The sequence below is a fragment of the Penicillium verhagenii genome (genome assembly GCF_028828195.1).
Source record: "Penicillium verhagenii strain IBT 33310 chromosome Unknown utg000006l_segment0_segment0, whole genome shotgun sequence".
In the NCBI taxonomy this organism is placed as follows: Eukaryota; Fungi; Ascomycota; class Eurotiomycetes; order Eurotiales; family Aspergillaceae; genus Penicillium; species Penicillium verhagenii.
This window is the reverse complement of record NW_026643170.1, coordinates 528,227-541,977: the sequence shown is the minus strand read 5'-3', so window position 1 is coordinate 541,977 and position 13,751 is coordinate 528,227. Positions and strand designations below refer to the sequence as shown.

Genomic DNA, 13,751 nt, shown 5'->3' with positions numbered 1-13,751 from the left:
TAATCCGCCATCCACAATCAATAACCCTTCATCCAGAATTGCACTGTCATAATCACCCTGGGAAAGCGTGGACTCTGTAAGTAGGAAAGGAAGACACCTCTGACAGTCCTCGCGGAAAAAGTCCAACGATGCCATTCTCCATGTAAGTCCCATCTATACCTTGCATTAGCAGAAGAAATACTCAACTCAGAAACACCAGCGCTTCTTTATTAGAGGCCGCCCTGGCGTCAGAGCTCATCTACATTTACATCACGACATTGCTACTCAGTGCCATCCTGACCATTCGGCCCGTTCGACGGTGGATCTTCACACTAGGGAACTTCATCAGAGAACTGGAGCTCATAGAAATCATGACACTCATTACCCTCGTGACTCCGCTAGCCCTCAATCTTTACATGGTCGCAGTCCTCTGGAATCAGTGAAGCCAACAGACCTCCACGACCTTGAGGGCAACCAACGATGGTGATATACCTGCAGCATTCAGTGAAAAAACACTCACAGAAATCGATCAAATCGATGGGTTCCATAAAATTGTGAAAGTTTGCGAAGGGCTTGTTGATCCCAGCGTGAAAGGTTCCGTCGGCAAGATTCCCTGTACGCTGGATTATGCCCAAATGCAGAAACTGCTAGAAGGGAGCATGGGAGATTTCTTCGTTGCCGAGAAGGGACACCACGTTGATGCGGAAGGGAAGGTCCTGGTAGAGATTGGGGTTTTTGCTATGATCAAGGATTGAATTATCTTGAGTTCTTTGAGACTGAAGTTGCTCCTGTGAGGTTACTATGTTATTTATGCAGGCATAACATATCTACAGATCGAAAGCTCAATCAGACCTCCAGGCTACATCTTATCAAGAGGGGAGCCAATTATGAGTGCATCTTGTTTTCAACTTGGTACCTAGCACGAGACTTTGCTGCCCAACACCCTACCAATAAAAGGGCTTACATCCTGCGGGCGGCTATTTTTTTTTACCCGCGTAACAAATCCACAGCCATCTCTTCTGAGTTTAATCATTTCTTGAATAGTGATTTTCAATTACATTTCATCCTCAGTCTGCACACATAGCTGCTGGCCGAGCCATAATCTACGACCCTCTATATCGTAGCGCATACTTAAATAAGGCTCAGTCAAGTTGCAAGGCTATCGTGGACGAGTTGGAAAGCTATTCACTCACTCCCTTTACATAGCCAAGAGGGCCTGAAATTCATGGAACAATAGGTTGTACAGGGTAGAGAGGCTCTAGAATTCAAATGTTACGCATGCATACTACACATGTTCTATCAAGTTCTAGAACTTCCAAATTGAAGCCTGAGGCTACCATCATCAGTCATCGCTACGTCAACCTAGACGACACTCCCCGAAAATCTATGAAGTGCTTGAAAATGTGAAGGGGAGCAATCTAGAAGTCGTACAAAATACGTGGCAAGACAACCAGATCATGCGGCCATACACTTACTTGTGATCAAGCTGGAGGAAGTAGATGAATCCTTCTTTTTAGCGTACATAGTGTACAGTCACGTATCGTCGTTGTCTCATAACGCTGCATAAAAAATAGGTAAAAGAAAGCAGAGATGGGGAAAAAGATGAAAGACGAAGATGTTCATCTCACTTCTATCAAGAAGCAAACAGATCAATCACTTTCATTCGAACCATGAAGATCGCTCTCTGTCGGAGGGAACACATGACTACAAACAAAGATTAGCTTCGGTCCAAATTTTGGAGGAGGAAATAGAAGCACCCACGGAAGAATTTGGTCGTAAATCCCAACATCCACATCCTGAAAAAGGCAAAAAATAACTCGGTCAATCTTATGCGCATCTTCAGAAGTCTCTAGAAATTTGCGAACTTCGTCCGCAGCCGCGATCGCAGCCTCTTCATTGGGATATCCATAAATGCCAGTACTGATGCACGAGAAAGCAATGCTCTTTATGCCCCGGTCGACAGCAAGCTCAAGGCAGCGACGGTAACAAGATCGAAGAAGTTCCTCAGGACGAGCCGGATCCTTCCTGTACTCTTGGCCGTAGATCGGACCGACAGTGTGAATAACGCGCTCACAGGGTAAGTTGTAGGCGAGAGTACATTTCGCATCGCCCGTTTCACAGCCACCGAGTTTCTGGCAGTCCTGCAGCAACTGGGGTCCAGCCACACGTTGAATAACCCCGTTGACACCGCTGCCGCCTCCGAGATCACGATTCGCGGCGTTGACAATACCATCGACTTTCAGCTTGGTGATGTCACCCTGCAACCAAGAGACCATGTCGTTCAGGGATTGGACGGGTTTGCTTGGGGATGGTGGGGTGGGCTTGGAGAGTTCGCCTTCCCGGTAGAGCTGGGAGAGGGTGGGAATCTCCGCTAGGGTCAATATTTCATCTTCCATGTTGGGTTAGAGTCTGATTTTTGATTGGAGAACGTGATATGGGGATAAGGAGGGTGAGGTGGGGAGTTGACGGATGCGGGGGAAAAAGACGTTGGAGATGATTTCATTCCCCGCGCCGTTGGACGCGTCGAGCGCAGTCACGTGCTGTGAACGTTGGAAGCAAACAAAGTGCGTAGTAATCACTGCATTGAAAATGATGCGTTAAGGCTTGATTGAAATGTTGAAGTATCTTTTTCGAGGCAAACATTTTGTGAGAAGCACTAAATAATATGAGTAAGATTTCACTACGGGGGCCCGGACAGTGTCCGAACAGGGCATGCCGCACAGCTTATACAAAGTACCCATTCGGCAGCGTCTGGCCAGTCTCTTCACCGGCTATAACATGAACTACTACACCATTCTGGATAAAACATAAGTGGAGGCTACTAAAGGTCAGAAAAGCAAAGAAAGAGCTAGTAACAGGCAAGAAGAAGAAAAAAAAACTGAGCATCTAGACCTTCCTTTCTATACCATCGCCGAATCCCAATTGTCCACTTCCAAAGTTAATCGAACGCCCACCAGTCATAAGACCGCATATGACCCTGAGATCACTCAAATCAAGGCACAGTCAGACTAGGACTTGAAGCTTAAAGACTAGGAAATCATACGACTCGTGCATCCAGGCCTACGCCCCCCAATCACAGAATCGGACTCTTCCCCACGACAAGCCTAGCCCGAACTGAGATGTCATATTGCGACAGGACTCGATCGCATGGCACTTAAAACGGTAAGCTGCATTGCATATGCAATCTGCACGCGACGGAAAGGGGACACGCTTGGACTGGTTCTTGACCTTCCACCAACCATTTCCCCAGTCGATCCCCTCATCAATCGTGATCCATCCAATAGACCAAAAGTACTCTGTCCCGGGGCAATCTTCCGTCCAGCCCCCTCCTTCTTTCCCCCTCTCAGCCTGATCATTTCAAGCCAAGCTCGGGATTTGCTGACCCCATCGCCCCTCCCCGCCTCTAGATCCCGGCTGGCAATGGGTAGCGGCGGATTGATGGAAATATACTGGACGATTTGTCAAGGGCTAGGCGCCTCGGTGACACATGTATCTAAGACAAGTTTTTTTAGAAGAGGCAACCTCACAGATAGCCACTGAAATCTTGTCGCTTTTTTTTTTTTTTTTTTAGTTTCAAAATGCTTAATAGGGAGGAAAGCAGAAGCAAGAAGAGCATGGCATGAGCTCAGGCATCGAGGCAACGGAAATTTAGCGCTCAAGGAACGCAAGCCAGCCCCGAGGGTTGCGCTAGGACTTTGCCCCCATTACTCCGTATTGAAATTCAGATTCGGAAAGGATGGTACTTTTTCTTCCCATTTTTTGCGCCTTGTTTTGCACTAAGAACCAACAGATCAGCATCCGTAGGCTTATGTAGTCTCCATAAAGGTGGTAAGAAAAGCAGAAGACCATTTCATCTCAGATTTCCCTCCCATTCTCCTTTATTCCTCGTTCTCAACTTCTTCCTCCCTCTCCCTGTCCCTCTCCAACGGAATGTACCCACCCAACATTTAAAATGAGGTCCACATCGTTCGGAGAGGATAAAGTGAACAACAATGGAAACTTCGGGGATTCAGGTATCGGGGATCACAACCAAAACAGGAACGCTGTTCGAAGAGTTTGGTTTCCGCGTGGTTAACAAGTGGAGCCCGCAATTCCCCCTACTCCCCTACTCCCCTACTCCCCTTCTCCTCTTCTCCCCTGGCCCCTTGTTTAAGACCCGGTGGAGAAAAAAAAAACCGGTACCCGGGACTGAACGCAGCCGTTTTCCTGCCAGGGAGGTTTGACGTTCCGAGGGCCCGCGGATCTGCGGGGCCCAGCCCATGTGTCTACGGTCGATATTTGCGGATGGTTGATTTGATTGAAGATTGCCGATCCTTCGGCTGTTGTATCGCACGGATCTATCTCATTTCGCCAACGGGCACTGCCAAAAAAAAAAAAGCTGCACTAGCTTGTCTTGTCATCACTCCTTCCTGTTGCAGAAGATGATCTGGGTTCTGGTGGATTGGAGGCGAAATGCCAAAAAGCCTCCGAGGGTTTGTGATTTTTAAAAAAAGACCGCGCCCCCCCCCCATGGTTTGTGAAGGAGGTCCGAGGGCGAACCTGTTCCTCTTCTTTCCCGTATTTGGCAATTTTCTCTTCGCTCATCTCCTTTCAATCCCTGGATCTTCGTTTCTCTTTTTCTTTCCCTGGAGGTTCTTGTGGAGTCAAACCGTATTCTGGGAATTTGGATGGGGAAGAGAGCAAGCCCGAGTGGATCCGTTTTTGCTAATGGTTATTGGCCATTGGATCGTTCTTGCCACCTCTGAGTAGCACTTAGCGAAAACCCAGCGTATACAGTACGTATAGTTCAAGGCCGTACCTGTAAATCTGTAAATCTGGAAAGTAAAGAAGCGCCTGCTATGGTTATTTGGAAGCAAAAGCCACATGAACTGGGGTCGAATTCCAAATAATCCCTTGTTCTTTGAAAGAAGGGATGTGTCTTGTTGTGGATTAGCCGCAGCTGTCACAAAAACTCAAATTTCTCCTCATTTTGCGGGCGGTCTAGACTGCAAGTCAAACTTGGAAAACATTCAACTTGACATTTCAAGCAACAGAACTTGATGAGTATGTTGAGTCGTACCATTTTTACTCAGACTATGCTAAACCCCCGTTTTATGCAGATTGTTCATGAATCATCTGCAATTACAACATGTTTCCGGCGTGTGATAAGGCCAAGATCACGCATTTCAAATACATCCCTGTCCGATAGCAAGCCATGTACGCAACTAGAAAGGACGGATTCAAATCGAGATAAAGATTTGGCATGCATTAGACTCTTTTCGGCACTTCCCACTCTATTGCCATGCGTGGATTGTTTCACTGTCCAGAACATCGGCATACAACCTCCATTCGGACAGCTCCTATAGACAAGTGAATGCGAGGTCCCCGAACCCTTTCATATCCAAACCGAAGTAAAACGGTAAACCCGATATTAGCACCTCAAATCAGATTGACTGATCAGCTTCTCATCTAGAACAAAGTACATATCGAGTAGGCTGCAAGCACGGAGGATACACTCCGTAACCCAGATATCACCAGCAGCGCCGATCAGGATCAAACAAACTCCAGGGCCCAACCGTACCGCTGATCTCGATGCACTATGCCGCAAGAGTGCAGAATCCGCAAATATGACAGCCGGGGAAGCAGTGACAAGCCTGATAGTCTCCGTCAAGCGCAGCGACGGGAAGGTTCCGATGCATAAGCCTCTCATGGATGTTTGAGGTCGAAACGGGGAGATGACTCGGCCGAAGTCCAGCCCCCCAAAAAAGAAAAAAAAGTATAAACCAACGATGCTCTAGGACAAAAGTCCGGAGTCAAACCGATGACACCTGTCATCGACAGAACTAGAAAGCTGCATATAGACATATTTGGCACACTTAGCTCAATTGACACAGAGAAAGAGCCATGTTTCCCCCTGGATTTGTCTTGTTGTCCGGAACGCTAACTCAAACCCCGAGAATCAAACTAGAAATGCACCGTTGCAGGGCTCGTGCGAGGATGATCAACTGTCGCCACAAGGAAATGCTTTGTTTTCTCCTCACATGATTTGCTTGTTGGATGATTTCTGGGTCGAAGGGGGGGGGGAATTCACTCATCCACTCGGATCTGCCTATACAATTCACTGTACCAGTGGATAGTGTACGGTTTCCCTTTGCCCTTTCTGTTTTGTTTTTTTGAAATCTGTATTTTTTTCTTTCTTTCTTTCCTGTTTAACAGTAATTTCCCCCCTATCCATCTCGAAATCCAGGCAAGCTTTGCCTGTTTCCCATTAACAGGCCAGAACCAGTCAAAACTTGAATCATGCCGGGGATTCGAGCTAGAGGTACAGTTAGTCAGATCCCAAGATGACGCGCACGTACAGAACGATCGCTCTCATCGCCACCGCCATGCAGAGGAACCCACCGACCCCATAACAGACACGGGATATCTCGAGCCAAACGGGCACTAGTAGCGATTGCGAAATACCATCGTGGATTTCATACCGAACCAGGTGGAAACCAATCCAATAGTGTCGATACGGGCAAGATATCTGACGAATGAAGTGGACCGGGGGCTTAAGTCCAAATTGTTCTGGGGCTGGGTGTTTTTTTTTTTGGTTTTGTTTTGATTTGTTCGTTTTCCCGTTTCTTTCCCCTTTTATTTTATTTTTGCTTTGATCTCTTGTTGATATTCTGGAAGACGGCACATGGAAAAACCTGGAGCAAATAGTCGCATCCACCTGGGGATCCACTGAGGCGGATCTCAACCAGAAGATTTCTTGTTCACGCCTCGTGGCTAGTCACCAGTTAATCTCGCCTCGGGTCATTTGTGGCTCTTATCTCCACCTCGTATCGATCTGGATACAGAAGAACTAGTCTTAGTGCGAGGACAAAAATGAAATGAATTGAAGAACTTGTCGATGCTGAGTTCTTTCTCGCACGATAGGATCTGCAATGGTTCAAATGTTACCGGCTGTATACGGGAGGTGGTTGTAAAAAGTGGTACTCGGTACAGGATACAAACCTCGATTTCCAAGGTTACCAATGTGAGCAAATAGGCAAAATACCAGAGGACCAACCCACATGTATTATCAAGTGAGTTGATTGACATGCAGAGCAGGAGTTCTCTAATTGGGGGGATATATGGAAAAGCGGAAACTTCCTTCCCAAGGATGATTTTCCGAAGCTTCAACGTCTTTGTTTACTTGCGGAGCGCAGTGGGAATTCTCCGGTTACTCGGGATTTGCAGAACAACGGCGCACCGGTCTGCAGTATAAGTGGGTCGAAATAACTGGAAAAAAACGGAGCTTCCCTCCTTTCGGGATCCATCCAAGATTGGCGTGGAGCAGAAATGATGGACTAGCAGAAAAAAACATTCAAAAATACAGGATAAACAGCCTAAACTGGACCCGTTCTCACAAGGGAATCTCGGCAGCGAGGAAGCGCCAATCTTGCACTACGCATAGTCCCAGGGATCGACCAGGTTGTATAGTACCTGGGACCTCGAAGAAGGAACAGGCGCGTATCTTCGTATCGTACTAATTTAACTGTTGAGCTTTGATTTTTTTTAGTATCCACATTTGCTTCCCTATCCGGTATAGCCAGGGAAAACAGTCAAGACCTGCACTTTCCTACCGTAAGGGAAAACCTCTTCAAGTTCAGGTCTTACAATGCTCTTCTCATCCTTCTCTCTCCACGCCGATCGAGGCGGTCTATAGGGTGGGTCTGGGAACGGTCCGGCTTGGTATGGTTTAATTTTTTTTTTTTTTTTTTTTTCTCTCTTTTTGCGTGGCTTCCCCTGTGTCGCTATGGAGATTTTGCTTTCCCCCTAAAATTCGCCTTACGATGTTTCCAGTCTGTCGGGAAGAGCTTGCATATAATTCGTAACATGACTCGAGTTAGTAGATACTGGATCTCACTTAGACCCGAAGCTCTTTTGGATTTCTACCGCCATTAATTCCGTGACTAAATCCGAAGATTTTGAGAATCGCATATGGAGCGGAAACTTTTGCGTGCCGTGTGTGCTAGGACTCCAAATTGGAACGTGCAGAACATGTCCGTTGAATCACAATTAGCGCAGGCTCTTTTATTTCCAAAGTCAAACCTACATTGTTCTGTAAAGTGTAAATGGTAAAACTACTAGTTATATGTTGTATAAACTATAGAAACACTTTTGCCACTTGGCATTTTCATTATTAAACATTGATTTGCATCTGGATGAAGTTCACGGCTTTCACGTGCAAACTCGGATGTCGGTAATTGTGTACATGGATCATAGTTCCAATAGGGCAAACTAGCTAGATTAAAAGGATATTACCTGCAAGCTAAGGAACCGTTAGCAATAGTTTCCACCCGGCCGAACTAGTACGATGTACATGACCGAAAAAGAACCTCTAGAAAAAAAAAACAGATTAAATTAAATTAGAGAATCATAAATTAAACTAAAAAACAAATCGAAATCCCGTCACGATGCCTTCCAAGATCTGACTCATGAATCATTCTATTGGCCCCGATGAGTAGTTCACACCATCTAAACAACCTTGGTCGGGAATGAGATTCTCCAACTTACCTTATACCCGTAGATAGTACCTTAACTGGTACTAAAGCCTTGAACAAAGTACGTCCGTATTATGTATGTTTTTTGCAGCAAATATATGAGCTCTCAAGGATGCCGGCGCTAAGTAGACTAAGTAGACTAAATATTGTAACTATTATCTAGGTACATACTCCATAGGTGTAAGTGCTATGCCTTGCGAGGTTGTTTATTGGATTTTGGTATTTTCTCCTCTTTTCCCCTCCCCGGTTCCGGCGCTGTGCATTTGCTTTTTACATCCCCCTGTCTAGTTCGCCTGCGCGATCCTGACCTGACAGGCGGGAAGATACTGCAGGATGCAGATAGGATGCATGACTGAATTTTAGGCTGAACATGGATATTCAATTGAAGTCAAGCGGAAACTCGAACATTGAAAAAGATAAACCTGGTCTATAATTTGCCTAGTTGAACCAATACATGATTTCCGTCTAATACTGGCGTATTCTTACGACAAAGGCCTGATTCACCTGTCAGTTACAGATCGGAGTGAGTACCGGACGAATGAATGCCCACGCCTCGGAGACTTTAAGCCCGCCTGTTTTGCCCCTTAACCCCTTTTAACCACGCCACGCTTAACAAATTTTGGGGCGCGTGCGGGACTCATCGAAGGTACAAGGAAATAAGAGAAGGGGGTTTTTTTTGTTTTTCTGATTATTAATTTTTTATTATTTCTCCACCAAGTATTCAAGAAATTCAGATCCCTGACATTTGTGGCGTTACGGAACGGTCCTCACACGGAGGTTTAACTGAGTAAGGGCGTGAACCGTGCTGTCGTTCTGGCGTTTTGTTTGGTTTTCTGGGTAAACTGGGGTTCCATGTTTTTTTGGTATTTGTTTTGTTTTTCCTCCAGATGTCTCTTGGCCCCAAGTCCTCATAGCAAACTCGAATGAACAAAGTACCAAAATTGTACTTTCTATTTGCTTTTTTTCTTTCTCATATTGATCGTTAGATTATTAATCTGGCACATGCATAAATAATATAAATCGTCAAGCTTGAAGATCTGCAAGCTTGCTGAACGGTTGGAACTAAATCCTGCGCGGCTGAAGTGCAGCTAAAGTGGAATAATAGTCGATCCAACCGAACGGCGCAGTGGAACTTAGAGTTGTAATACTAAGTTATACATTTGTACGTTCCAGGGTTGTAATCTTCAAAATGTTGTATCTGGAGCATCGAAGGTTTTCTACTCCATAGTTAAAACCTTGAAAATTTGACGTTTTTTCTGCATCTGTAATTACTATTACGTCCATTCCATCTTGGAACTGTCGGCAACGTCACCCAGCACCCCCCTTTTCCTCCAAATCCAGATACCTTGCCCACGCAATCGATGTATGGATCCAGCTCTAGAATTCGGCAAGTCCCAGGTCCGCATATTACGGAGTATGGCAGGCGGGAATGGAGCATTCCACGGTGATCGACCATCAGTCGGAGGATTTCCGCGCGGTTTCTTACCAGATCAGGTAATTGAGCGAAGGAGTAACATTGAACACGAAAAAAAATAATTATGGAGCCAACAGGAGAATACCCTCTCTCACCTGTAGCTAGCAGAGACTATCTTGAAAATGGATAGTTAGCAAAGTCAAAATAGGGCAGATGAACGAGCAAAAAGAGGGAAATAAAAAACAGATGCAAATCCCGACAGTGATAAGTAGACTAAAATTGGGATCAGATCTTGAGGCTTACCTTCTTCAGTAAAGGCGTTGTCGCTCGTTTTCCTTTGCGGTTAGGATTATCTGATCGTCCTGTGAGCGATCGTACAAGGTTCCACAGGGGAAAGGGAGAAGCTGGGAAATTGAAATTAGATTTAGCAAAAAGAGAAGAGAATAAGGGAAAATGAGAGAAAAAAATATTGAAAAAAAGAAAAATACCAAAAAAAATCACTTGCGCAACGCTTTCGCTTTGTCAGGGTCGAGTCATCCAGCGGAGACCTTCAGCGGGACTAAACGGTTAACGGTCTCTCTATCGTCGATCATTTCTATGACATCCACACTAACCGGCTTCTTCGTGAAAATTACCAGAATCGCCCCAAAAAACCATTACGTTCAGACTAGGATCACAGTTGATTCGTAGGGTATGTTTAATTACTCTATCTGCCTGTTTTATATCCGTACTTGTTTTTTTCTGTTTTCGTCTTTTTACTCTCTCTGGTGGGAACAAGTTCCGAGGATTGCTGATTGCTGGGGGGAATGTTGCTCCCATGTGGATTGGAGCTTCATGTTATTGGTAAACTGCGTGACTTCTCCTACACAGTGGACTCGATATCCATACCTTCTCATATCACATATTTCGGTTCAGTTCTCCACAAGGGGGGGGGACGGGTGGTCCTCTCGCAGCGAATAAACTCGTACATGAAAACACGAGCTGTTCAAGTGACAACCCCAACCTCGGTGAAGTGAAGACTCCGTCAATCCTCTGCAGTGGCTCCATATAAAAATGGGTACCATTTTAGATGTGTTGTCAGTGGGGGAAAAGGCAATAGTGCACTGCGTAGGTAATCCTGCCAAGAAAAATAGTTACTTCAGTACCCTCACTGAGGTACCTAGTAACCCTGAGTGCCTTGAGCTGCATTGGAGTCCACATGCACAAGGCTCACATTTTAGTTTGGATGCATGCACAGTTCAGAAGGCAACCGCCCTCGATCTCCTTCAATGGGCGGCTCTTGTTTCATCCAAGGTCTTTTTTTTTCTCCTCGATGCCCATGCGCCCAATCACGGAAGCTCTAATCTGATCCCGGACAACTCTCTTGCAGCGGGTTTGCGACCGGGACACCGGTCACGATTTCGACGGTTCAGATCGAAACGCCCTAAGCTTGGAAAGGCATCCATGATTTCTACCGCGGGGAAATTCGGGACCTGGAGGGTAAGCCATTGCCATCTCCGCCTTGTTACCGAAACATACAACGTACAACCTGTGATATGCATTTCTGGCTTTTTTTTTCTTCCCCCAGAGTCTTTATTTTTTCCCCTAGTTGCCTCAAGGTTGCTCAATCCTTCCTTTGTTTCGTGCTGGTCCCAAGTAGAGTGACAGTGTAGGTTCACTCCTCAAATTACAGTATTACTTTGCCTAGAGAAAGGTTTGCAAGGCTCGGGACTCGGAGGTAAAAGATCGAGTTTGTGGGCAATGGTGGGGACCACGTCCCGAATGGTCTTGGGGGTGTGCATCAGAGTTCGGACATGTAGGCGAAGTGACCTACCGTGCATGACACTAAGTCCCAAGTGGGTGGATGGAACACATAGCATGGCTGAAATGGTGTGTTCCGGGTGGTATGGTCGACTGCATGATGCAGCGACTACCGTGTAGATCGATTCCTCGCATCGATCTCGGACCCGTTAACAATCCTTTGTCTGCCGAGGAGGGGAGGGGGAATTGAAGTGTGACCCAAACGCACAGGGCCTATGTAAGTATGTGTTGTTGATCTTCGGAGCAGGGCCAGATCGGTTCCTTATCTGCACTCTCCTCCACCTGCAGGAAGAGGTTGCATTTGGTTCTTCAGAAGATTCATTGATTGTAGGATGCACCACTGATGTGTACTTCCCATGCATCTTTCCTGAGCGTCAGTGGGATGTGGGACCGCAGAATACATATTTTTCTGAACTGACTGGGACGGTATGAGCTAGGCCTAGTAAGGGGGAGTGGAAAAAAACAAAAAAAAAAACAACCGAGCAATGAGCCAAGGCACCTTTAGTCGCAATCCAGATCAACAGGATGCATAAGAGGTTCCGAAGATCTCGCTACGATTACCTTTCGTTCTGGACCACATTGAAGGCGTTCAGTGGACGTTTGGGCCCTGTGCCCCAGGGCCGACCGTTGAGCCAAGCACCCGTTATGGGACCCGCTGTCTGTGCACCAACAGACGTGACATGAGAAAGCCAACCGGACGGGGCTGGGAAGGTACCGTGGACTTGGAACCGAGGCCTCCAGGATTGGAGCTTGTTCTCAGCTTGACTATGGTCCCTTTATCTCTGCTCTGGGTCGGTTGAGAAGTCTTCGGAGAAATCATGGTAAAAACGGGGGTGTTTTATGACATGACAACGGTCAGAGCGGGTCCCTCTTAAGGGGCCAAAGCATCGTAAGGTTTGTAAACGGGGCAAAAAAACAAACGGAGAAGTTTCCAAGTCATACCCATAAATCCTGCACATGTGTGTGTAAACCCTGTAAACCTTGGGGAAAAAAAAACAAAACAAAATGGTGACCTTGAGAGATGCCAAGTACATACAGTAAGCGTATGCTTCTGGAATCTCCGGGTATAAAGCCTTTCCCAGCTTGCTCTTCAAAGAATAAGACGACGATAAGCTTTGGCGGACTTGCCACATACGCCTCTGAATTGGATTTCGATGAGAATTATTCCGCCTTTAAAAGACACGCATAGACAAGACCGATGCACGCGGCCGGGAAAGGCAACCGGCACCAATCACAGCAAGTGTTGCATATCAGGACTTTTCCCTTTTCCCATCGAGATGTGATTTCCAGACTTACGTCACCCTGTGGAATGTTCAAAACCTGACCTTGTTAGGGTACAAAATTCACCAAATTCATTGTAGGGTCAATGATGGGACGATCTCACCAATAACGTTCCGAGTGGTCCGATCTCGATCCCGAAGCTTAAGTATTGTGCACAACGTGTATTAGTGACCTGGAATGACCTAGCCTTTCCGGAGTCAGTACTGAAGTTGGAAGGACCGCCGAGGCTTGGATGATTCATATAGAGAAAGAGGGGGAAACGGGAAAATTCAACCATGTGGCCAACCGGGGAGGGGATTTCTCGTGTTCTTCTGATTTTCTGATTTTCTCATCTTTGAAAAATAATATATAAGCTGAGGTTCTGATTGGATGTGAAATGTGATTTGAGAAGAAATGAAATGTTAGTGACGTCGGAGTATGTAGAAGATCCAGTTAGATCCATACGGGGCGGCAGTGCCCGAGATCGAGCAAGGGAGAAAGGCGTTATGGGATGTCACGTTGCTTTTTATTTTCACTTTTTTTTGTTTTTGTTTTTTCTCCCTTCAGATCAGATTACTGAGAGAGAAAAGGTGTGACAAGTGGCTTTTCTCCACTCCATTCCTCAGATCTGAGAGCGACACAGACATTTCGTTTTGTCTTTCCCCCCTTTTAACCCTCAACCGATTACCACCCTGCATGTTCGGGGTCAGAATCGATGCGTTGTTTTATTTTGTATTTTTATTTTATTTTGGGTGCTGTCAACTCGATGGAGTAAGTATGTGTCC

The 13,751-nt window shown here is 46.1% G+C and overlaps 2 protein-coding genes across 2 annotated transcripts; one reads left to right on the top strand and one right to left on the bottom strand.

Annotated features, from left to right (window-relative positions):
• Window positions 1-128: 128 nt before the first annotated feature.
• N7466_005611 (uncharacterized protein) lies at window positions 129-734 on the top strand (the record flags this gene model as incomplete). The annotated part of the gene is made up of 3 exons (XM_057165008.1): window positions 129-142; window positions 200-418; window positions 485-734. 3 exons carry the CDS (start codon window positions 129-131, stop codon window positions 732-734), a joined length of 483 nt encoding a protein of 160 aa, XP_057020607.1.
• An 894-nt stretch (window positions 735-1,628) lies between these two features.
• On the bottom strand, window positions 1,629-2,375 carry N7466_005610 (macro domain-containing protein; the record flags this gene model as incomplete). The annotated part of the gene is made up of 2 exons (XM_057165007.1): window positions 1,629-1,683; window positions 1,741-2,375. The coding sequence occupies 2 exons, from the start codon at window positions 2,373-2,375 to the stop codon at window positions 1,629-1,631; spliced, it is 690 nt and encodes a 229-aa protein (XP_057020606.1).
• Window positions 2,376-13,751: the final 11,376 nt, after the last annotated feature.